Source organism: Cyclopterus lumpus, chromosome 21 (assembly GCF_009769545.1).
Source record: "Cyclopterus lumpus isolate fCycLum1 chromosome 21, fCycLum1.pri, whole genome shotgun sequence".
Taxonomy (NCBI): Eukaryota; Metazoa; Chordata; class Actinopteri; order Perciformes; family Cyclopteridae; genus Cyclopterus; species Cyclopterus lumpus.
The window spans coordinates 19,707,033-19,731,141 of record NC_046986.1 but is presented as its reverse complement, the minus strand read 5'-3'; the positions used below and the strand labels follow the sequence as shown (position 1 = coordinate 19,731,141).

Genomic DNA, 24,109 nt, shown 5'->3' with positions numbered 1-24,109 from the left:
TGCATCAGTGCAGATACATTTCCCCCTGATGAGGGTTGATTTTCTCCTGATGCCGAGACATCAGGAGTTGCTTTGCATACTTAAAACAGAACACTACAAATGTGATTTTTATTTTTTAAACTGGCGCAGTCACAAAACATTTACTGTAACAAAATGTAAAAAAAAAAAAAGGAGTACATATACAAATAAAAAAAGCTGTCGAAGTAAAATACTACTACTACTACTAATAATAATAATAATAAATACGTTGCTATAATATAATGGTTGCTTTTTGTTTTTGGGGTGGAATTGTTTTGTTGTTGTTGCGCGCGTTCCCCACCCATAAGCGCAGGTGTGTCTACCTGCTTTTTTAGAAGTTTCAAACGCGGAAGTTTTTTAGGACCGACAAGACTCGCTTTGCCACAGCCTCTATGGACTGCGGGTAGGTCGGCAGCCCTGTTTCGCGTCCCCCCTCCAGAGAGCCGTGACCAAAGTGATCCCAAGAAACACGCCCGAATACACCGAATCCGTTCAGGGCATCGCAGCGTGCGGGACTTCGGGAAACCAACCGACCGACCCCCCGATGGCGACCGCCGACGGACCGACGTACCCGCGGGTGGGAGCCGGGCTCGGGGAAAGCCTGTCGCTCCACGACGGCACGGAGAAGCTGAACTCCTCCGCCGTCAACCGCATCCTGATGGAGTTCCTGGTGTACTTCGGCAGGGCCATCTTCGTCCTCTACCCCGTGTATCTGACCGGGTACCTGGGCCTCAGCGTCAGCTGGGTGCTGCTCTGCATGGCGATGGCCACCTGGTGGAAGAAAAATCGCCAGAGGAAAGACGCCCGCATCGGAACCGCCATCGACTTCGTGAACAACGAGACCCGCGTGGTGAACCAGGAGCTGCAGAGTGCCCTGCAAATGGCAACGTGGGTATGTATGGACCGGTACTTGCAGATGCTGGTGGACGGGCGGGCGGGGGGGGGGTGAGCTGAGCTGCCTTGCTCGTGGGCAACTTCCCAGTCACTGGAGAGAGGTCAAACCTGTGTGTTCGGAGTCATTGCTTTTTACATTTATTTGTCTGTGTCAGGACAACACTGTAGCCAAGTCATCTGAAACAAGCCCCACACTGTAGGACGCGCTCCGTTGCCTTGACAACACTGCACTTTATTTGCATGACGTGCCTGACTTGGGGCTGGATACTGGATCCTCAGAATTGGGTGAAGCCAGCTGTGTGCGTGTGCGTGTGCGCGCGCGCTGGTAGGTTTGGTTTCACCACACCCACTTCTAAACAGTGAGTGACTCATGAGAACTAAGAAGGGAGGGGTTCATCTAATGTCCGAGCAATGAGATATATGCGCACTAGCTCACTTTCCTTCTTTTTTGGTAGTGTCTTGCAGCCCACTCTCTCTTTGTGTGTGAGAGAGATGATTATGACATAATTTATAGTGCCATGGATACAATTAAAATAAATAAAACACTGTGTTTAAAGGGACGCAACGCAGAATTTAATTTCCAAACATGCCGATGTTGTAACTTGTTGTTAATAACTTTTTGGATGGATGCTACTAGAACATGACGATTCCCAACCATTGTTGTTACAGTCCATTGTTGTGAGGAGTCAGGAGTGTCAGTAATAACAAACAAAAAGAACAAAATACAACTGTGCTTGCCCATGTCCACTTTTTCTTTTCTTTCTTTCTTTCTTTTTTACTAAGGAATGCTGCACATTTTCAGAAATGGGAGGGGAACAATGTGCTGAATGTTTTGGATCCAGGCCATTTATTTCATTTGTTAGACTCAATTTTACTCTGTGGCTATCTTGAAATGTGCATGATGGATAATTCATAATTACTGACACGATTATGTCTTCCATCATCACCACCACTACCACCATCATGCATGCGACTAACCTGAACTTACAAACCCACTTCTAACTTCACTGTCATTTTATTTTCTTCCCCTAAGGTCCACTTTCCTGATGTTGAGAAAGTTGACTGGGTTAACAAGGTACAGTATCCAAATAAATTTATCTTTTTACCTGCCAAATCACGTTGGTGCGTGAAACCCATCGTCGACCACGCTTTGAGTGAACTTGTCTGTGCTGATAGTTGAGGTGTGGGATTTGATTTGGCTGTGCATGTGCAGGTGTTGCAGCAGGCCTGGCCTTTCTTTGGGATGTACATGGAGAAGCTCCTCAAGGAAAACATCCAGCCGGCCATCAGGCTCTCCAGCCCCGCGCTCAAGATGTTCACTTTCACCAAGGTCCACTTCGGGCACATAGTGAGTTTCCCCAATTGGTTCAATCAGTAATGAAAACTGATAACGCAGACATGTCTTCTAAAAGCCAAGCGCGGGTTCCTTCTAACGTGCTCCCCTTAATTGCAGCCTCTCCGGATCACCGGGATGAAAGCATACACGGATGAAGTGGATCACAGGGAGGTGGTTCTGGACCTGAACATATGGTTGGTCACGTCAGGGTTTATCATTTGGTGTTAATGTTAGTTTTTTTTTGCTCCTTCTGTAGCAAGTCTAAAGTAGCCTCTTGGGCTAGTAGGCATGTTTTAATCCCTGCCTTACCCACCTCGCAGTTATTTACGTCTCACCAGCACTTGCTCACTCTTGCAGTTACGACGGTGACGTGGATATCGACGCGGAGGTGAAGCCGCCAATCACAGCTGGCGTCAAGGGACTTCAGGTGGCAGTCTTATTTTTCTGTATCCTCTGCATGACTTGTATCACCGCATGTGTTTACTAGTCTTGTAAAAACTCACTCTCTGTCTCTCTCTCTCGACCCTTCCAGCTCAAGGGAATGATACGAGTCATTCTGGAGCCTCTTATTGGTCAAGCACCACTGGTGGGAGGAGTGACCTTCTTTTTCATCCGCCGGCCTGTGAGAGACGTTTTAATGATGTCATCAATGGAGCTATGTGTGATTAGCCAAGTTCAAAACTCTTTAATTATTATGATTTTTTTTTATTTCCCAGACCCTACAAATCAACTGGACTGGCATGACCAACCTCTTGGACAGCCCTGCCTTCAGGTTAGACCCCCCCCTCCCACTGTTATGATGCCCATCCTTTTCTTGTTGGAGTTCTAATGGTAACACCAACATTTTGCTGTTTAGTTTAGTAAGCTCTCTCTTCCCCCCCCCCCCCCCCCCCCCCCCTCCAGCTCGCTGTCTGAGGAGACCATCATGGACATCATTGCCTCGCTCATGGTGTTGCCCAACCGCATGTGTGTGCCCCTCATAGACCAGGTCAAAGTGGACGAGATGCGGTTCCCACTACCTCGAGTATGTAAGATAGTACTTTTTTACAGGTTGATCTTCTTTTGATCGCCTGCAGTCACTATACAAAATAAACTGAATTGAACTTGCGTTTTTTTATACTTAACCATTGCACATTTTAGGATCCCCCTTCCTAGATTTCGTGTTAGTTTTTTTCCCCTCTCATGTGAGACGGTGTTGCTGGTTTGAATCCCTCCTTGTCTGCTCCTCAGGGTGTGGTGAGGGTCCACCTGCTGGAGGCCAGAGACCTGTTGGCGAAGGACACGTTCATGATGGGTTTAGTGAAGGGCAAATCGGACCCCTATGCAACACTCCGAGTGGGCAACCGGCATTTCAAAAGCAAGATCGTCAAAGAGAACTTGCACCCCAAGTGGAACGAAGTGTATGAGGTAGAGTAACGGGAATCTAAATAAGATGAAAAGAATGCAGTGATCTTTTCATGCATTGTAGTGCTGCAGGCATCCTGGTATGTAAAACGAGCAAAGAAAGAGATACTCTAATCACTTGTGGCAACTCGTTGGGCCTCATGCGGGAACCACCGGTAGAAACTGATTTTTTATATGGAACCATTTCTTATTTATTTCAGGAACACTACCCTCAAATTTGTGATTCAATTCTTATTATTTTCTTTCAGTACAAACGTTTGCACTTCAGGTGCATCATGTCATGTCCCGTGTCTCTGCGTGGTCGGCTGCAAGCCTTTCTGTAACTGTGGTAGAAATCTAATAAGCGGGTCCAAACTCTGACTTTCCACGTCCACCTTCAATCCGTGTGCAGTTCGTGGTCCATGAAGCCCCGGGGCAAGAGTTGGAGATGGAGGTCTACGACGAAGACACGGATAAAGACGACCTCCTCGGAACGTAAGAAACGTTTTAATTAGTGCAGTTTGAGCCACACTTGTGTTATTCACTCTACTATACACAGAGCTTCTCAAATATAGAAACTTTTTAACCTGCCACACACGCCTCTCAACACTAAATGTGGTCGCTTGGTTGAAATCTTACAATACAATATCTCGCACAAACATGTTTATTTTGTATTTTATGTCACCTCAGGTTTAACCTTGATTTGGGAGAAGTGAAGAGGGATATAGAAATGGACCAGGTGAGCTTTGAATTAATATTGTGGATACACAGAATAATGTAGTTTGTGCCTAACAAGTATATTATTTTCTTTGCAATAGGTACAAAATTAAATAAAAAATAATATCTCTAATCTGCTGAAGCAGTGTAAAGAAACGTTTAAACGCTAATGCCTTTCTAAGCATGAGCTTTTTTTCTCTGTTTAGATGCAGGCTTTTATGTACATGTCTTGTTGATGAATGAATCTCCGTTGCTGCTGTAGTGGTTTCCTCTGGAAGGAGTCCAGAATGGCGAGGTCCATCTCAGGCTACAGTGGTTTTCCCTCAAGACCGACCCCAGCCTGCTGATGAAGGTAGCATCATTGTTGCTTCTGTTTCGCCCATCCACATTTGAATATACATTTGTATTATATTTGTTGTTCTTCTACTTGTCAATCTTAAAGGGACGGATCCCCCCTTAAAATAAAAAATATATATATTTCTCTCTTTGTAAATTGTGTATTGCTCTCTTCCAGTCTGCAAACGGCCTTGCCTGTGCTATGCTTGCAGTTTATCTGGACAATGCCTCAAACCTACCAGTAAGTAGCTTCTAATGGGTGTTGTTGTTGTTGTTGTTGTTGTTGAGAGCCGATGATGCAACACTGACAGACAAATGTGCTGATGTGTGTTCTTGTGCTCTGTCTCCAGAAAGACCACAGCGAGATCGCCGAGCATCAGAAACATGGGAAGCCTTTAAAGGAAGCTCGGGTAAGCTACTCTAGGCTGGCCCTAAGGACCCCCTCTGTTCAGTGAGATTAACTGAGTTTTTAGGTAATTTTTGCCCTTGAGAAAGAGGTTAAATGCTTTCAGCACTATATAAGGCAGCTTTACATATTTATAATCAATATGAATACACATTTCACATAACTAACCAGTCCACAACCATAATGGCATTACTGGTAAATCAGTTTTTAAAGGGTGGTGATTTTGTATTTATTTCTTATCTAACACCAGCCTTATCATCGGCTTCTTAAGTCATTAGCTTGTATTTGATTTTGCATATGCATACTAATCCAGGGGTGTTTGTTATGCAGTCGCCCAACAGAACCTGTTCTTACAAAGGTTTCATCGCTGGACATTCCCATAGGGTGTGAAAGAGAGGCACTTGTAATTCCGTCTCCAGCACACCTTAAGTTGAGGCTTTTTGTTTGTTTGTTGATCTCACAGCTATTTAATATACTGAATGGCAATGCTTGAGGCCTTCTATGTTAGGGGTTGTCAAAGATCTCATTGACACCTAACATTAAGAGTGGGATTATTACTTAAAGGGAGAGTTCACCTCAAAATCAGCACTCGACTTGTGGTGCTCTAAGCGCCAGAAGAACTCAACAGCAATGCCTCGTCCTAGAAATCATGACCACAGACCTTGTTGTGAGCAGTTCCATGTCTGAACTATTTTCTTCCAACCAAGCCGAGAGCCACACAGCCCTATTATTATATTGTGGAGAAGGCAGAGGTCTCTACGGTTGATCTCCAAAACTAAATTGATAAATATCCCTACAGGTAGGAAAAAATGTTTTCTTTTGGCCTGTTATATATAAAGCCAATCTTTATTCTTTAACAGTTACATCATGCAGTAATCTATCTTCTTAGTCTAGCCTTCCAGTTTGATAGTCCTTCTTGTATCTTGATGTCAGACAAAGGCCTTGTGTACTTGGCCCTGTGCATAGCTGGTATTTCCCGTTTGTCTGGCGTATGCTGTGAGTGCGTGATTACCTGCTGGTGTTCATGTTGCCTTGATTACTTCCCTTTAACACGAGACCTGTGAAGGGGTGAGTTTCCCAGCATAAAGAAACACAAAGAAGTGAACATTGTTTTGAGCGGAGGACTTTGTTAGGCAAAATAAACAAGTACTGTATCTATACTCATTTGGTAATCAAGGCAATCATAACCAAATTGTAAGAATTATTTAAGCACACGTTTTGACCCAGCCCTGTCTCATTGTGCTCCTAACTTGAACCGTCATGAGCAGCAATCTGAATGCCCTCTGCTGGTCTTTGTGGGAAAATACAGGGAAGTGAAGTGTGTATTTTTTCCCTCAAATCACGGTTTTAACATTTACTCAGCAAATGCATTTTTCTAAAGTAGACAGTCTCGGCCATTATGTCGAGTTTAATGTTGGAGTCTCGACCTCCAGCATTTTTTCTCTCCCTTGGAATGTTGTCAGTCATGTTCATACTACCACCAGTAGCATTCACAGTCATACAAGTTTACCTCTCTGTTTTGTTGCCAGTAAAAACATCTGTTGTACCAGGTGGTATGGTATGTCTGCAATGTATTGGGGAGTAGAATGCATAACCTACCGAACCTGGAATGCAACAGGCTGCTTGTAGACAGACTCCCAATGTTTGCTTGTTGCCAATTGTTATAAGTGAAAGCAGACTTTACTCACAACGTTAGCTTGTTGCCTTTTTGTATAAGTGAAAGCAGACTCTTACTCCCAATGTTAGCTTGTTAGCTTGTTGCCTTTTTGTATAAGTGAAAGCAGACTTTACTCACAACGTTAGCTTGTTGCCTTTTTGTATAAGTGAAAGCAGACTCTTACTCCCAATGTTAGCTTGTTAGCTTGTTGCCTTTTTGTATAAGTGAAAGCAGACTTTACTCACAACGTTAGCTTGTTGCCTTTTTGTATAAGTGAAAGCAGACTCTTTCACCCAATGTTAGCTTGTTGCCAATTGTTATAGATGAAAGCAGACGTTTGCTCACAACGTTAGCTTGTTAGCTTATTGTCGGTGACCTATTGTAATAAGTAAAAGCATACAAATATGGGAACCAATCACTGAAAGCAGTCCAGATATCAAGTATCAAGTGGTCGCAAATAAATTGTTGATAATGGTCACCCAGCCCATGAGTACAGTCACTAACAAATTATCCTCATTGTTTTCAGTAGGTTTTCTCTGTCGGTGTTATTGCCACACAGTGTATGAACACATTTTGTCCAAAAAAATATAACTCTTTTGCTGTCTTACTGATTTACTTTGTTTTCAGCTCACTAAAAAGAAAACCGCCGGCCCAGATTCCTTTGTGGAATTTTCTGTTGATAAAGATGTTCAGAAAAGCAAGGTTTGTCTCTTCCTTTATCACACGAACATACCGTTTTCTCTTTAGGTCCAAAAATCTCAAATGTCTTCATGTTTTGATGTATTGTACAAGAAGGCGGACACATAGCTGTTCCACTGAAAAGTCTGATTTTTAATTGCCATGCCTGTTTGCAATGAAACCATTCTGCTGTAGTTATTATACTCGCCACTGTCTTCTCTTTGCACAGGTTGCGTTTGCATCCAAAGACCCGGTGTGGGAGCAGGGCTTCACCTTCTTTGTGCATAATGTCCAAACGCAGCAGCTCTTGGTTCAGGTTTGTCATTTAATGGTGCACACACACACACACACACGATACAGAGGGGTTTTCCCATCACAATAAAACCTCAAAGAGGGAACACCGATGTTGATGATGATGTTAATGTTGTTGAACTAGATCTTTTTTTAGTCAATTTAATTCTCAGGAGGTCTGAAACCTTTTCTATTGGCTGCTTGGATAATAGTTTGTATTTGTGGTCCAGGTCAAAGTGAATGAGAAGAAGACTGAGCTTGGTGTTCTCCGCTTGCCCCTGAGTCGCCTCCTCACCACCTCCGACATGACCCTAGACCAGCGCTTCCAGCTGGAGCGCTCCGGAGTGAACAGCCAAATCAAGCTAAAAGCCACTCTCCGGGTGTGTACACAACGTTGGCAAGGACACACACACACACACACGCACACACACACGCGCATATGCTGTGGTCCAAGACCTTATCCTTCTGTCATAGGCATCCGTGTAAACATGGAGGATTATTCATATCAGCTTTCCCCAAAGTGGCGTGTGGCTGGATGCTAAAGCTAATCTCAGTCTGTGAGAATCTCTCTCTGCACTGGAGCCTGTTAGTGTTGCAGCACCTCTGCCATCTAACAAAGCTGCCACCCAAAAAAACACTGGCTGAGGTGGACTTTGGTGATGGTAATGATGGTGCCACTGTCCCATTTTGACATATTTGTCTGAATGGGAAATGCAATACAATGACAGGTTACCTTTCACTGCGGATAATAAACTAAACTACAAGCTGACATGACATTGTGGAATGTGGCTGCCGAGCCGGAAGGGAATGCAGAGCAGAGACGGCAAAATAGGTCAAACTTCTCCAAAATTGTCGGAAAGTCTGGCTGAGGGCATGTCCATATCATAATCGCATTAAATAATACTCTATGCTCTATAGTGCATCTTCTTCAGACCTCAGCATCTACGCACGCACGCGAGCGCACACGCGCGCGTGCGCACACAGACACACACGCACTTTACACAAACCAACAGTACATACACAATGACAAAATGGGTGAAGGTGAAGGTAGCCCAAGGCAGAGTGATGTTTTGATATTGTTTCACTGACATTAGCCATGTCCTCAATCCCACAATAGATTCTTTCTATTGAAAAGCCTCCGCCCAAGATTATTCTCAAACCTCCTCCAGAAGACAAACAACAAGGGCCGCAGACTAACCAAGGAGGCAACGCCCCTGCATCCACTCCCTCTGCCAATACGTCCTCCTCTCCAGCGATTTCCTCCAACACCGGCCTCGCGGCCTGGGGTGATAACCAGAATGGCTCCGACGAAACATGGCAGTCGCCTTCCTCCCTGTCGCACATGCGTCGGTATGACTCCCAGAGCCTGCTGTCGGAGAACTCCATCGCGTCGTCCCGCTTCGACCTTTCAGATGGGGCCTCGTTTCCAGAGTGGGTCTATAGCTTTGCTGTTTTGTCTTTTTCAGATGTTTAGTGCGCTGACCTCTAACCTTTCTACAGGCTTGACTAACTAATATTTTGGGGATTTAGCAAGAGGGAAGTCATACAAGTGACGATACAAATATTTCTATCCCCACAGGGTCATTAGGAACCATCAGGGTTCTTTTGGGGAGATCCAGCTGTCTGTACGCTATGCCACCCTGAGGAACAAACTCATCGTCATGGTTAACTCCTGCAGGTATGGCAGAAATAAATCCAGTAGCACCAATACTGACCAGGAGTTTGTACCCATTTGCTCAGCTCTGAACACATTTTAGTTCTCCCAACGCAGACAATAACATTCCAGTTTATGTGTGATAACATTAAAAAAAACACTTCAATATGAATCATTTCTATTTCAGTCCTCAGTAGAACATCAACAAGCAAATGTTGAGTTGAAAATACTTATGATAGTCGGTATTTCCTTGGTTTAAATGCTGGGAATTAATCCAACATAGCAAAAGACTTAATTGCTATAATTGAACAAACAAATGATTTTCTCTTTTAATGAGTATGGCTAACCAGCTATGATAACCCGTTGTGTGTACCTGTTGCCTGCAGGAACATATTCCGCTTCAGCGAGAATGGCACAGACTCTTATGTCCGCCTGTATTTTCTCCCTGACCAAACCTGGATACATCGCAAGAGGACACATGTCAAGAAGAGGACAGTTGATCCTGTCTTCAATCACAAGTAAGCCTACTGCATTCATGCTACATCGCACATCTGTGTGAAAAAAAAGAAGAAGCATTTTCTTTATTTCTTATCAGCAATGTGAAGTCGTTACTGTGTGTTCAAGGTTCAGAGGTTAAGACGGTGTCTGGAACTTGTTTCTTTCTGCCAAACCCTCTTTCATCACAGGTTTGAATTTGATGTGTCACTTCAAGAAGCACAAACCAGAAAGTTGGATGTGGCGGTCAAAAATGGAAAAATGTTCCATTCACGGGACAGAAAGGACATTGGCATGGTGGGTAATGCTACTTGTAATAGACCACGTCTTTTCATTCCTTTCAAAGGGTATAGTAAGTTGTAAATTGTTTTCTCTCTTGTGTCTATGACTTAAGAAAATGTGGAAAAAAAGGTGTTGCCAAGATAACCTTTTATACGTTTTGGAAATGTTTATACATTTTTTTTTTTAAATTTGGAAACATTTTTGCAGATAATTCTTTTCTATTTTACTTTTTGGGCTGCAAAAGGCACTAGATCATGGATTTGTTTTCCTCACTTGTGTCTCAGAGCTTCCGTATCATGGTTCGGTGTTGTAAATGTTTGTATTTGATATGTACAGTGTATTGCAAAAACAATGTCTTTGCTACTTTGTCACACTTTTGCTGAATTTTCATGTTGTGCTTCTGTCCACAGGTGATGGTTGATCTTTCACAGTTGGATATCGTCAAAGGGGTCACAGAATGGTACGGGGCCTAGTTTTAGTATTCTGAATTGAAGCACCAATACTTCCTTCCGTCATTGTGTATATTTTCTGGTCAATAGACACACAAAATGTGGAGAAACAAATGGCTTCTTTGATTCAACTTCCATTGACATGCATATTTCATTTCTCTTTCTTTTTAAGGTATGAGCTCACACTGCCTGGGCTGAAGAAATTGATCTAGCGGGTAGAGCCGTACAACTCCTGCAGCTCCTCAGCCACAACGAGGCCAAAAGGCCTGGTGTATGGCGCGAGGGTGGCATATTCCTTTTTTTTCTTAACACCGTGGACCGGAGTTGGTTTTCCAAATGCTTCACTACACCCATCTCAGATACTGGACATTTTTTCTGCTGTATGCTCACAAGCACATATTGTAATATTCCACTTGGAGTGGTTAAGTGCATCGAGGACAACGTACAGATATAAAAAATAAATACAAAAATTCTGCTCTGAATGATCTGGAACAGAGCTGACATAGAACTGCATGTAAGACTTTTAAACACTTTGTTATCCCAGATAATTTGAGCATTAGCAGGGTTCCAATTTTCAGCCAGTTTAGTAGCTTATTTAGGTTGACAAGCAGAAACCAATGGTCCTGAATAATGAGGCTATTTGCTATTAAGCATTCCCTTTCATTGTATGTAAATAGAATGTAATTCACCAGAACATGTTGGTATTTATACTCTATCAAGAAACAAGATCATTTCTTTAATTATTATTAGTTTTGCGAGCGTGTTGTTTTTTTCTAGTTGATCTGAGCCAAAGTTCTTTTTATATTTGAGTGTAAATACTTGTATTGATAGTTTTATGTAATATTTTATAGTAGGGGAAATAATTGAAAAAGCAAGTGTGTTTTGCTGCAGCAATTCAGGAGTCATTGCATATTGAGGAAGGGTTACATGCTTTACATATACTGTACATATTCACAGCTGGAAGAAGCCAAATACAACGTGTGGCAGCTTCGCAGTTCTACTGAAGAGGTCAGTTCATTAGAAGGGAAATGGCCTCGAAGCAAGGCACATGAGAAACAATGTTCTTTCATCAAGGGTACCATGACCATTGTTACTGAAGGAGTATGTCTTTTACACCTAACCCTTAGATTTACCACCTGGTATTTTAGTGATCTTTATATTTAAAATTACTGTTACACTCTCAAACTTGACAGCTTTCTGCATTTATGTAGAATTTCTTCAAAAGACATGCCAATTCATTAAGACACATTTCACCAGAATTAGTGACCGCTGCCATCACAATATATTTTGTAGGCCTATATCTAGATTTGTCGTATATATTTGTGGTAGTCATCTAAGCTATACATTTTGTTGACCCCTAATTGCACAAAATTGAGCCACTAGTGGTGAGCTGCTTATCTGTTTTAAATTATTCAGTTGCTGGAGAATTAATGGAAAGTGTTCAGGGTCTGTTGTTGTTGTTGTTGAATTGACACTGTGACTATGCCATTGGTTTTCAGCCAGCATTTTGATGGTAAATAAACATCTTCAAGAAAATTATTGTTGTGTTTTTTTTCTTTTCTCACTGCAACTCATTTTGTGGTTTTAGGGCTCATCACAGTCAATAAGTGTGAATGTGATTTTGACAAGCTGCCTCATTACATACCAGTAGGCCTACATACTCTATATGAGTTGCCTGCATGTATATGTAAGGGTATATGATATTATAGGCGAATATTGTTTCCCCATCAAACATGCATCTCGTCCAGAGTGGACTATAAGCCCTCGACACCTGCGGTTCGACCCCAAGCAGTCCTGGCGGCGGGCTGAGAGAAGGCACGGTTCAACTCCGCCCACGACTATAACAGGATACGTGGGCATACCAGCCAAACCCATTACAATTTTGTATAATAATGATATATATATATACGTGTTTTTTCTTCTTCTTCTTCTTCTTCTTCTACTCTGATCAAATTTAGAAAATCCCCTCCACTTATTTTATTCCCATCCGTTACCCCCGCACGCGGCACATGAATGGACTATTCCATCACTGGGTTCGCTGTACGCGGCTCCTCTTGGGGCGCTGAAGTTCCTAAAGTGAGACCGTCGGTATTCTACAGGTCTTCAAGTCCCTTTACTGAAGTCATCACACAGGGCATTTAGGACGAAACACACGAGGGGAAGTAGAATAGACATGAGCACAACTCCAGCGGTAATCTTTTTAAGGCAGTTTAGGTCTAGTGTTTAGTGTTATTAGCTGGAAAACCTAACCGGTAACGTAAACGGTACGTTACTCAAGTTACGACAACAACTATTTAATCACTGTTAAAGTTGTTAAAGTGTGGTTTTCGTTGCGATACAATTGATAAACACACACGTGAAATATTCATATAACTAATATAATAATAATATATATGTATATATATAGCTATATATTATATAACGTTAAGTGTGTGTCCGGTGCTTAAAGCTTCAGGCGAGTTCACCGTTGCTTCCTTAGCAACGGCCCTGGCAACGGCAGACGGGTTTAGTTAGTAGAGAGCTAACGTTATCGTTAGCTTATGATAACTTTGCACAAGTACCAACATGAGTTCAGCCGGGAAGAAAACACATATAAATGATAGTTTCGCCTTCTTGCCACCACCGGTAAGTTGAGAGAACATTACGTGCATTGTCGTGACCTAACGTTAGGTTCTTTTAACGCGGAATACACTTCACTGAGTTACCGTTAGCTAACTTAGAAAGTTAACTGACCATAACTCTGAGCTAACTTTTTTACATAGTTAACCTATTGCATAGCTGTTAGTCACATGTAGACACTTGACAATATAATAATAAAACAAAAGTTCAGTGTCTAATATTGCTTACTTTGCCATTTTCCAAGTTGTTCGGGACACTTTTCTTTTGTTGTCTCAACTTGTTTGTGTCAAACACAAACCTAGTCGTTAACTCGTTGTCCAGGTCCCCAAGAAGCAGCCGTGGATGGATGCACCACCTTCATTTTTGCTGTATCCCCCTCTCCAGCAGAGACCTCGGGGAGCAGCTGTGAATAGTGAGTGTAATGTTCCAAGTTGTGAAGTTGGTGATACCTTTCAGTCAGATCAAAGATATTCCAACATCATTCTAGCTATTGCTGTTGTTTGAAGGACCGTGTTATTTTCTGTTGAGCTGTTCCTCATGTGTGTGCTGTAGGAGATGCCCTGATTGAGGGGGCAGACAGTAGACCAAGTCAAAGTTATGGCAGAGGCCAGAACCTGCCCCAGAGCAGAAAAGCAGTGCAGATCCACAGGACATCAAAGCGTGGCAGCACCAGCAGCCTCACAGAAATCTGTAAAAAGCGCAAAAATCTCCGTGAAACTATGATTAAATTCATATGGTGAGTTGGTGTATTTTTTAAAATAAATCTTAACTATCTGTCTGTCCTGACATTTCCTTTTATGTATTTATCCATCTCTACGTTAGTTTGTCCTCTTTATGGTGTGGATCACAGGAAGGAAATGAATAACTCACTGAATAGAATGAATTAAGTGTTGAATTTAGTTTGTATGTTGAAGTATCAAGGCAAAACCTTTTTGAAGGGAACTTTGTACTGTAAACTATCCCACTACTGCATATCATTTAGAGGAAATTGTTGTGACCATTCCTTTTAGCCACCAGGAGGAGGATGAGGATGAGGACGAAGACGAGTACGGCAACTCTTCACCATGTGGCGCTTCCAAATTTATGGAAAAGAATAATCGTGAAATGGTGAAAAGCAAGACACACTTGATACCATATATTATATCACAGGCCCCCTTTTATTCTGTATGCGCCCATAATGAAGGCGTTGTGCCCATCATTCTTCTACCTCGTCTTTTCAAGACACTTGATATGGTGGCTTTTTAATCACTGTTTTGTTTTGTTGGTGTCAGCGGTTGCAGTTGCTAGGTGTGATACTTCCTTAGTGCAGTCTTTGTTTTCTATATGAAACACATCTTCTGTATAGTTGGAATTCTATTATTGCTTGTACTCAGACTCAGGCTCTTATTTTAGCATTATTAGGTGCAGTGATCTAGTTTACACATAAATAAGCGAACACAACATGGAAAATGAAATCGACATTGGCCAGTGTAAAAGGAATATATTTACTGCATCCCTGATAGTAAATGTTGAACACTTAATATTTATCATATGCTCCACAATAATCGAAGCTGTCTCTCAATGAGCCCATCAAATGTGGATATAATGTTCAAGGCATTGTTTGTTCAAAATGTCGTGACTGAGAATGGTTTGTGATATTCTATCTTGTCAGAGATATAACTACTACATCCAGAAAGGGATAGACCTGGAGCATGTGGCTCCTCTGGAGTACTCTTGGCTGGAGAACATTCAGAAAATGGTACCCTGCCACCTGAGGAGCCTGAGAACATCATTTGAGCGACTGGTTGATGAGATTCAGGAGGACTACCTGCTCAGCGTCAAGGCAGCAATCTGTATTTAATTACATTTAAACTCTTATGAACTATTACTATTGTATTAACAGTGTAACCCAAACATAATTGATGAGTGGATAACTTGTAATACACAAGACTGTGGGAATAAAATATTGTTTTTAATACCTTTTGTTTGTGATTGCAGTGAAATATACATTCAGAGGTTCAGAAAAAGATGAGGACAAACTGAAAAAGCTGCCTCCTCACAGGCTTGAGTAAGTCAGCAGGAATTGGTGGAGAATGTTGCACGTGTATCTTGTGAGAAGTAGAAAGTGCCTCTACTTACGCAAGTCGTGGAGCAAGGCTGGCTACGTAGATATTCTGTCCGTTCTAAGCAGTGACTCCCAGTCTTGAGCATTATGAATATATGTTTCTGGAGGAAATGATCAGCCGGTTCTTCACTGTCCCTCTGTTATTTGTCACTGTCAGAATGGAAGTATTTCCAAAACCGTGGAACAAAGCCTTTGTCCATGCACGAAAGAGGATGAGAGATAAGCTTCACTCTATCAACACCTGTATGCCGCAGGTAGTGCACTTGTGGCATGTCTCTTACGAGTAAGTATGCAATGATATGATAAATTATATTTCTGGGTTCATTGTCTGAACTATTTAGAAAATCTAAATGTCGGTCGGGGTTGAGTGAGTAAATGTCGGGGTGAGAGCTTTTTTTAAGAACCATGACAAAGTGTTGAATAATAGATAATGGTGTTAGATGGACCATCTACAATCTGTCAGTGCTTTTCTAAAGACACCTCTATTTTATCACATGTCACACACCCCTGACAATACAACTGCTGTAGTAGATCTATGTTTGCCCATCATCTCACCCTCCTGGCTGACCTGCTTGCAGACATCTCCGTCTGATAGATGTGGAGGAGTTCCACAGCAGAGAGGAGTCCATGGAGCTCTCTGTGTTTCAGCAAATCGTCACCAGACATGTTGAGAATGCCAGAGGAATCCTCCTCAAAGAGTGAGTCCCTTCACCTGGATAGCATAATAAAGTGCATCATACACTGTGGGTAGTTCAGGGGGCATGGGACATTGTCGCCTTACCAGCAAGAGCTTAGCTGGCGTTGAGGTCAGAGGACTGATCATGATTTGTGCAAAGCGACTGTGCAGCGCTTCTCCTTCCACCTCCAAACCAACAGGCCATTGATCACATTGGTCTCCTTTGCCCCGGTTTCCCCGTTGGTATCATTACAGTTTCAAGTGACTATCTTCATTATTTGACCAGGTGGGTCCCCGAAGTGCACAACATTTACTACCAGGGGTGGAGGGGCAAGCTGTTGCCTTCCTCAAAACATAAAGACAAACTGCTGTCTTTCTTCAACTGTGCTACTGCACTGATGACCTCCCAGCTTCAGAGCCTTGCACTAAACTCAATGAGGGACTACACGCACCTATTATCCCAAGACCCGGTAAGAGAATGCTTAAAAGCGTGATATAATAATATATTTTGGAACTGCCGAAAATATCGTCTGGAGGAAATTATCATATATTTTAAATACATGTTTAAATGTTGACCTACATAAACAAGTGGACACTAACAGTTACATTCTTTCTCTGCCTTTATTTTTTGGTTTGTTCTCCACCATCTTAGCAGTCAGAGCGAGCCCATGAGCACCCGGGCTTTGTGCTGCATCTGATCCTGGAGGAAAGGGAGATCAAGTTTGAGCCCACACTCAAATTGTACGAGGAGGCCCTCCTTCAGGTGTATGAGCTGATGCTCAGGTCTGTCACCATGGTACCTCGCTTGGAAACCAAACTGTACTTGGAATGGGTAAGCGGGAAAGTGTGTTTGTGTGTAGGAGTATGCACACCTAGTTGCCAGTTTATTAGGTACCCCTAGCTAAAACTAACACAGTCTTAACACAACAGTCCTGCAATAAATCCTATCTTCATGAAGGTTATAGTTCACTTGTTTTCACTTTAGGATCATTATAACGAGGCATTTTTCTTATTTAGCCTTCCCTCATTGATATAAATGGGTTATACAGAATAATGGATACACCTGTCAGTATAAACAGCACCACAAATGATCATGAAGTTGAATCAACCTCTTTAAAACAACAAAAACTCAGTAATTGTATAGAACATTGTGAATTATCTAAACACAGTTTTTTCCCCCTACAGTCTTGTTGTCCGGATGCCCTATTCTGTATTTCAAAATCGCAATAGCTCATCATGGCATTGCGATATTTAGTTGTTGTGTATATACCCTTCTCCGTGTCTCTCTAGTCAAGCTCCCAAACCGGAAGCACCCTAAAGCCCATTATCCTGCCCGAGATTCTCCAGGCCCAGCAGGACGAGGTGCGCAGCGTGTTCTGGGCTGAAAGTGTCAAGCCCAAGGAGTATGTCCACGAGTATGATAAATACGCCACACTGGTATCCAGGCAGACAGAGGAGGATGTGGATCAGTTCCTCAGTGAGCAGCACTCCTTCCAGGAATTCATGGCAGAGGTGTTACACTACCAGCAGCTTGCTGACCAGATCCAGTACACACCATACCAGGTACTTGGTCAGCAAGGTGGAAGTCTCCCGAAATGAACGTGATGGCCGTAAAAGTTGTGCATTACTTTGATATTTGAGACAATCAGCTGCTGGTAATGTCTAAAGAAACCTAACATTGAAAATATTCCAAGTGACAGAAATGAGATTGCTAATGTTTCTTTACTCTCTAATACCAGAAATAACTATCACTCTGCATGGAACACTATCTACTGAATCCTGATACCTAAAGTTTTTGAAAACTTCAAAAGCACCAGTCTTTTAAATCTTGATGTTTTCCGTGATTACGCCCACCGACGCTTATATGAAAGTCATCTCTTGATTGACGTTGATTGTGTGACTGATCGATACTTTGTGCTTCAGGTGGTACGTCTCGGCATGTTTGAGGTTCAGTCCCATAAGCTTATCCACGCTCTCGTCAAGCGTGCTCAGGAGCTACAGCAGAAACTGGTTACTCGGAGGCTGCAGGACCATCAGGAAATCAACAAGAAGTCAGTTAGTTCGCCGTGTTCACTTTTCCTCTCAACAACCACGCAGACATTTTAAATGCGAAAAAAGTTGAACAATACATACACTCAATAAAGTGTACATTATTATTATTATTATTTCTGTTCGACCACTAAATAAACAGTGGGCCGGTGAAATGGAATGTACAGTTGCACCCTCATTAGTTGTAGCTGCTGTTTTAGCCTCTATCCCAAAGGTGCCCTTTGGCTCCAGGCCATGCCATAATGAGATTGTAAGTCTGTGAAAACCTTTCGCATAAGCCACCGAGTTAATGCTCTTCCTCCCACAGGCTCTGTGATGAATTTGAGAATATTGCAGAGAAGGCACTGAGCACACCGACTGACACGCAGACACTGATGGAGCTTAAGGTAACTAACCCAAATTCTTGTCTCACAAACAAGCTTGGTGCAGCATGTTACAGTATAATATCCCTCGCAATTCTGTCCACAAAGCAGTCAGTTATGACATTACGCTTTAGAGATGCAGTCAGTAATAACAGATGAAATATTGACACCAACTAACTGGACTGTGGCAATGGCAGCCATATAGGTGGGTCGGCTGTAGCTCATGGGGACAGTGGTTGTCTCGTAACCACAAGGTACCCGGTTCAATCTCCATAGCTGCATGTTGAAGTGTCACTGAACCCCCAGTTGCTCCCCGGGCGCTTCACTCCAGCCCACTGCTCCTTAATAACTAAGGATGGGTCAAATGCAGAAGAATTTCCTCACTGTGGGATCAATAAAGTGTACATTATTATTATTAAGTACTATACCAGTGTGCGTTGTTGCCCTGTACTCCCATCCAGGACTTCATTAGCAAGGTGGAGACCACAGAGATGCCTCTGTTGGAGCAACGCTTGGCAGACTCCACCACACAGTTGTGTTTCCTGATGGACTTCGTCACCCTCTCACCACTGGACATGGAGCTCAACGCCCGGTCCTTCCAGTGGCTCGAGCGCATGCCATCAATCTTTAAGGAACACCAGCAGATCATTACCGAAAAGACAGAGCAATATCAGGGTGGCCTTAAGGTCTGTGTTTATCGAACCATTGATTTGCTGACTGGAATGTTTTTGCATCAGAACTGTAAGACTACATCGTTAATGTGAACGGAGAATGTTATTGCTAGAAAACAAAGAGGGCATTTCTGTTTGTGCATTCCAGTTGTGCCGCGACCGCTTTGAGGAAGAACTGGAGAGCTACAGCGTACAGGTGGAGGAGTATACCACCTTTGGTGAGCTGACGGATCTCAGCAAGTACTTGAAGAAATCCCAGGCCCTCAATGTTAAACTTGAGTTAGCCATAGAAAAGGTACACAAGGCTTTCAATGCTGCAGTAGTAACAGTCACATGTAAGCTTTGGGAAGTGACAGTAGGCCAATCTATTGTAAATCTTACAGAAAGAGTTTAGTTGTACTGGTACCTGAACCATAATAAACCATTGAGCACAAAGTGTCAGTACAAGCCACCTTACTTGTGTGTAAGATCCAGTCTGCTTGTGTTATGATTCAAGGCTGAGTAATACCTTTGATTTTTTAAGTACTTCACTCAACAAATTACATTTTGACATGCTTCTAATTGAAAAATACCCATTCATTGTACAGTGGAATATTGCATTGTATTTGAAGTTGAATTGCAGTCAGTGCTTTCAAATATATAACCTGCAGAGGGCAGCATTTGCTGTAAAAAAAAAGAGCTCTTGTAAGAGGCTTTGTGAGGGGTTTTGTCATCCATATATTGGCACTCATCTACTTATCCTTCTATCTTTTCTTTTTTTGTCTTTGTTTGTTTCTTCCTTCTTTCTATGCTTCCATCCGCATTTCTATTTCAACCTTTCCGCCACTCTGGAAAGATGAATGATTTCAATCTAGAGGAGGAGGCCTACGGCTGGTCTGTGTCCCAGTACCCACAGCGGAAGAAGATCCAGGAAAAGCTCACGCCCTTCCTGCGTCTCTATGAGACAGCCACGGCTTTCCTAAACCAGTACGAGCAGTGGCTCCATGGACCGCTCTCGGGCGTGAACCCAGACAAGGTACCAGAGATTGGAAATCCCTTTGTTGTTTAGTTGGACATTATGTACAAGTTAAAATATTCAACCACCAAGCACATTACAATGAAGAGGGACATCTTTTATCATCTTTACAGCTTCAGTGCTGCTTAAGATGCCATAATACATCCTGAACTGTGTGTGTACTGGGATGTTGCAGGATGTATTTGTGTCACACTATAAAAACATCAAATTGTGATTGCCAGCACTAACAGATGGATCTGAGTATAAAGCTTTGTTTAGAATTCTGTGTTCTGTAAAAACTTTGACAGCTCATTCTCTCTCTCTCTCTCTCTCTCGGGTTTTCTTCAGGTTTCATTCACAATAACTCTACAGGATTTAAAAAGCTGCCTCTCATGCACACTATTACAAACATACTGTATGCCATAAATCAATCATGTGGCACATCAGTTGTTTTGCTTAGATTGGCTGTGTCTACATATGATTCATATTAAATATTCTATAGCCTGTTAGAGACGGAGACGTGCGCGCGTGAACAAGAGTTCACCAACGCACTCGTTTCCCCCAATGTCCTGTTCCCCACTGTTTGATTGACATCTCTGTTTCTGTCTGTATCTGTCTGTAAAGCAAGACCACACTAAGACATACAGGGGCATTACAACAAGATATAAAAAAACACAAGGCAACATAAGAAGATACATATAGATAGGATTTTCTTTTTTTAACAGTGTTATTAAAGCCTCAAATTATTCGGTACAGCCCTATATGACTCTAACATGGATAGTATAAACAAGGCATTTGGTACTCATTCGTCTTAGTGCCCATCTTCTGCTCCTACCCTTTCTGTCGACTCTTATTCTCCCAAAGACAAGGCTACACAAAACTGCCATAGCACAAACACAAAGTTGTTTTCACTTGACTAATTAAACACAAGCCCACGGGAGGCAGAAGAGAGGTCTCCTCGATGCCCCTTTTTTCTGTCAGTGTTAACTGCATTAAAGCCAAAGCACTTCCTCCATCAACTTCATACCAAGCTCTTATTACTACAGCTATAACTGTCAGCGTGTCTGCTGCTTCTAACAGGAGTGCCTTTACATCTCACTCTAGCAACACCTCTGAATCACTTTAGCATTTAAATGGATTCAGCACTTTGTTTACTATTTTGTGATAGGACTTGTTTATGTATACTGTTATTGTATAACGTAATTTTTAAATTCTATTAATTCAGTTGGCAATTATTCATTTGTAGTCATTCTGGTTTTTTTCTTCTGGTGTCTTTGTAACCCCACCCTTGTAGTTAGAGATGGATGTTGGTAACTACTGGCGCACGCTGTACAAGCTGGAGAAAGGCTTCAGTGATGTACCCAAAGCCCTGAGCATAGCCACCACTATGAAGAATAAGGTGGAAGAATTCAAGGAGCACATTCCTGTAGTGCAGGTACGACCCAAACAGAAACATTTAATATCTAAAATGACTTTAATTTCAATTACTTGGAAATCTTACTCATAAATCATCGTACTGAATAGAATTAAAGTCTCTCCAATAGATTATGTCTATTACAAGTATAAAGTGGAAGTCATTTCTTTACTCCTCCGCCTTCACAGATACTGTGCAATCCAGGACTGCGTGATCGCCACTGGGATACCATGTCGGAGGTGGCTGGCATCTCCCTGCAGCCAGCTGATGACCAAGCCTGCGTGGATCAGTTCCTGTCCATGCACCTGGAGCAGCACCTGAGCAGCTTTGAGGTCATCAATGAGGCGGCCAGCAAGGAGTACTCCCTAGAAAAGGCCATGGAAAAAATGGCCAGTGAGTGGGGTGACATGGAGTTCAGCCTCCTGGCCTACAGAGAGACGGGCACCTCCATCCTGTCATCTGTGGATGAAGTGCAGATGCTGTTGGACGATCACATTGTGAAGACACAAACCATGAGGGGCTCCCCCTTCATTAAGCCATTTGAGGTGGAGATACGGTAAGAGACAAGAAGATTTTCATTATGTTTTCACCCTGGCAGTTATGCTATCTTCTATCTTATTGCTGTGTTTGGTGAACCACTGCTGACAGGGCAGGACACGCATACTGAAATATCATATGAGAAGCTATCTGAGGCTAGAAACCTGAATGGTTTGTCTATCTCAGGGTTGTAGTTAAGATATTCGTTGTGAAAACTTGAAAGACTCCGTATGCTCCGATTGAGCATACTGTGCAATTCATTCAAGTTTGTATCTGCCTCTGGTTTCAGCCAATTATGTCATTTACAGATCCTCTGTAATTTGTGAGATTATTGCATTATTATGTTGCTTTCAGGCACAGTTTGACACAGGATTACCTGCAGCTTTTTGCATCCCGTCAGTGTTACAAAAGCATGACGATGCCTTTGCCTCTACAAGCACTGCTGTCATCATCGCTGGAAAGTCTGCACTTCAGTTACCACCAACTCTCTAAAGATGCAAATCATTTAATTGGAACTGCATGTGGCTATTAGCACTGCATTTAAAGGGAACAATTTTGTGCCAAATGTATGCTAATGACCATATTATTTTTAAATATGTGCAAATAGCTCAAGAGCACTGAGAAGCTATTTGCTTGGCAAGAAAGTTAGGAGTGCATTTCACCCTTTTGCAGGGTTTCTTTTTGTCTTATTTGTGCAGGTTCACGCTCTAACCAATTGCAAAAGCCATGCAATTGGTAATTTACTGTTGGTAAGCACAGATAGGATATCTTGCATTAAATGCAAGCTAATATAAAGAAACATCCATGATTCCTAAACCTCCTTCACTGTTGTGTTGCGATTGTTATTACTGTTCCATTCTGGGCTTCTTGTCCTTCCACAAAAAGTGGAGAATGATTTTGTTTTTTCCAGTTGAGTGATATTTATTGTAGTTGTATATTCCCACTCACATTCACTCATCTTCTCCTGTAGGGAATGGGAGGACAAATTGCTGCTCCTCCAAGAGATCCTGGATGAATGGTTGAAGGTGCAGTCCACTTGGCTCTACCTGGAGCCCATATTCAGCTCCCCAGATATCTTGACTCAGATGCCTGAGGAGGGACGCCGTTTCACAACTGTTGACAAATCCTGGAGGGAAACCATGAAACAAGTTTTACTGGTAAGTTCTTTGATTTGGTTTTGACACGATTGCATTATTGTGGCAGGGTGCAGTAATGATTAGGAAGACCATGTTTAATACCAGGGACTCTTTGTGGAGGGGCATGATCCTTAGGTTAGATCAGGAGTCTATCACCATCCAAAAGGCACAATCCAAAGGGGGATCTTCCACAGCAGATAATGCCAAGATAATAGCGTTGCATCTAATTACAGAACACTGGACCACAATCATATAACTGTAAGGGGAATGGCACCATATTAAACAGAAATGTCAAACATGGTCTTGAATGGCTTTAGGTTTGTATTAAAATATGTTAGAGGTCCACGGATCATTTGGAAAAGGTTGACAAATAGACATCTTCTGGTAACCCATCAAAACTATACTAAACTACTATTAGTGGAACTAAAACTAAACCCATACTTTATGTGTAGCCAGACATCTGCTGTTGAAAGAAAAGTACTGAACTGGCCCTCTCATACTGGCTGATCTTGCTAAATGCAACAGGTAGTAAAATCACTTAAAAAAAAATTATATCTAGGACCAATACATCAGTACTATACGGTGTGCCTGTTGTGTGATGTCTCTAACATTATAGAAAGGGCTTATCACCCATTAAGAAAATAAAAACCCTTGTTAAATAAACCCCAACTATAAGGTATAAATCTAAACATTTAGGACATCATGCATCTTTTTAACATTTTCATCACCAACTAAAAATGAATGGTTTCGACAGTAACATAATGGATAGTTTGAGGAGCACATAGTGACATTCTTTCCAGCCAATTAAATCTTGGTCGAACAGGAACACATTCAACCATCAAATTGGTGTATTGACGGTACAGAGACATTTCCTCGTACGGGTTTCTGTTTTTGAATTATTTCTCCACAACTGGAGTGATAATGATCTTCTGTAACTGTGCCACACACTTC

At 42.3% G+C, this 24,109-nt stretch overlaps 2 protein-coding genes across 3 annotated transcripts in view; both read left to right on the top strand.

The window, feature by feature from the left end:
• The first annotated feature begins 343 nt into the window (after positions 1-343).
• Positions 344-12,132, top strand: esyt3 (extended synaptotagmin-like protein 3). Of its 2 annotated transcripts, none has more exons than XM_034562234.1 (23): positions 344-910; positions 1,946-1,987; positions 2,126-2,260; positions 2,366-2,442; positions 2,606-2,675; positions 2,781-2,870; positions 2,965-3,020; positions 3,152-3,272; positions 3,479-3,655; positions 4,044-4,126; positions 4,322-4,370; positions 4,611-4,700; positions 4,863-4,925; positions 5,035-5,094; positions 7,375-7,449; positions 7,655-7,741; positions 7,947-8,096; positions 8,834-9,147; positions 9,296-9,394; positions 9,757-9,888; positions 10,057-10,162; positions 10,558-10,607; positions 10,769-12,132. In XM_034562234.1, the coding sequence occupies exons 1-23, from the start codon at positions 563-565 to the stop codon at positions 10,806-10,808; spliced, it is 2,514 nt and encodes an 837-aa protein (XP_034418125.1). In that variant the 5' UTR covers positions 344-562; the 3' UTR covers positions 10,809-12,132. The 2 variants fall into 2 exon arrangements, with proteins under 2 accessions (XP_034418125.1, XP_034418126.1); XM_034562235.1 differs by having other exon boundaries at positions 374-910; positions 8,834-9,066.
• Positions 12,133-13,161: 1,029 nt separating this feature from the next.
• The window catches only part of dnah7 (dynein, axonemal, heavy chain 7), a 64,068-nt gene continuing 53,120 nt past the window's right edge, over positions 13,162-24,109 (top strand). Inside the window, exons 1-19 of the mRNA XM_034561891.1 lie at positions 13,162-13,221; positions 13,537-13,627; positions 13,768-13,951; positions 14,226-14,322; positions 14,867-15,047; positions 15,193-15,262; positions 15,477-15,602; positions 15,898-16,017; positions 16,282-16,465; positions 16,648-16,827; positions 17,286-17,558; positions 17,919-18,046; positions 18,352-18,430; positions 18,868-19,092; positions 19,226-19,372; positions 19,913-20,092; positions 21,366-21,506; positions 21,674-22,041; positions 22,993-23,179. Coding sequence (XP_034417782.1) covers positions 13,162-13,221; positions 13,537-13,627; positions 13,768-13,951; positions 14,226-14,322; positions 14,867-15,047; positions 15,193-15,262; positions 15,477-15,602; positions 15,898-16,017; positions 16,282-16,465; positions 16,648-16,827; positions 17,286-17,558; positions 17,919-18,046; positions 18,352-18,430; positions 18,868-19,092; positions 19,226-19,372; positions 19,913-20,092; positions 21,366-21,506; positions 21,674-22,041; positions 22,993-23,179 — 3,021 coding nt within the window. The remainder of the gene's footprint in view (positions 13,222-13,536; positions 13,628-13,767; positions 13,952-14,225; positions 14,323-14,866; positions 15,048-15,192; positions 15,263-15,476; positions 15,603-15,897; positions 16,018-16,281; positions 16,466-16,647; positions 16,828-17,285; positions 17,559-17,918; positions 18,047-18,351; positions 18,431-18,867; positions 19,093-19,225; positions 19,373-19,912; positions 20,093-21,365; positions 21,507-21,673; positions 22,042-22,992; positions 23,180-24,109) is intronic.

Bases quoted from the DNA above. Each gene is read 5' to 3' on its own strand.
- esyt3 (XM_034562234.1), top strand. From the start codon at position 563: ATGGCGACCGCCGACGGACCGACGTACCCGCGGGTGGGAGCCGGGCTC. The intron at 4,127-4,321 runs GTAAGAAACGTT...ATGTCACCTCAG, and splicing joins AAAGACGACCTCCTCGGAAC to GTTTAACCTTGATTTGGGAG. The intron at 4,371-4,610 runs GTGAGCTTTGAA...TTGCTGCTGTAG, and splicing joins GGGATATAGAAATGGACCAG to TGGTTTCCTCTGGAAGGAGT.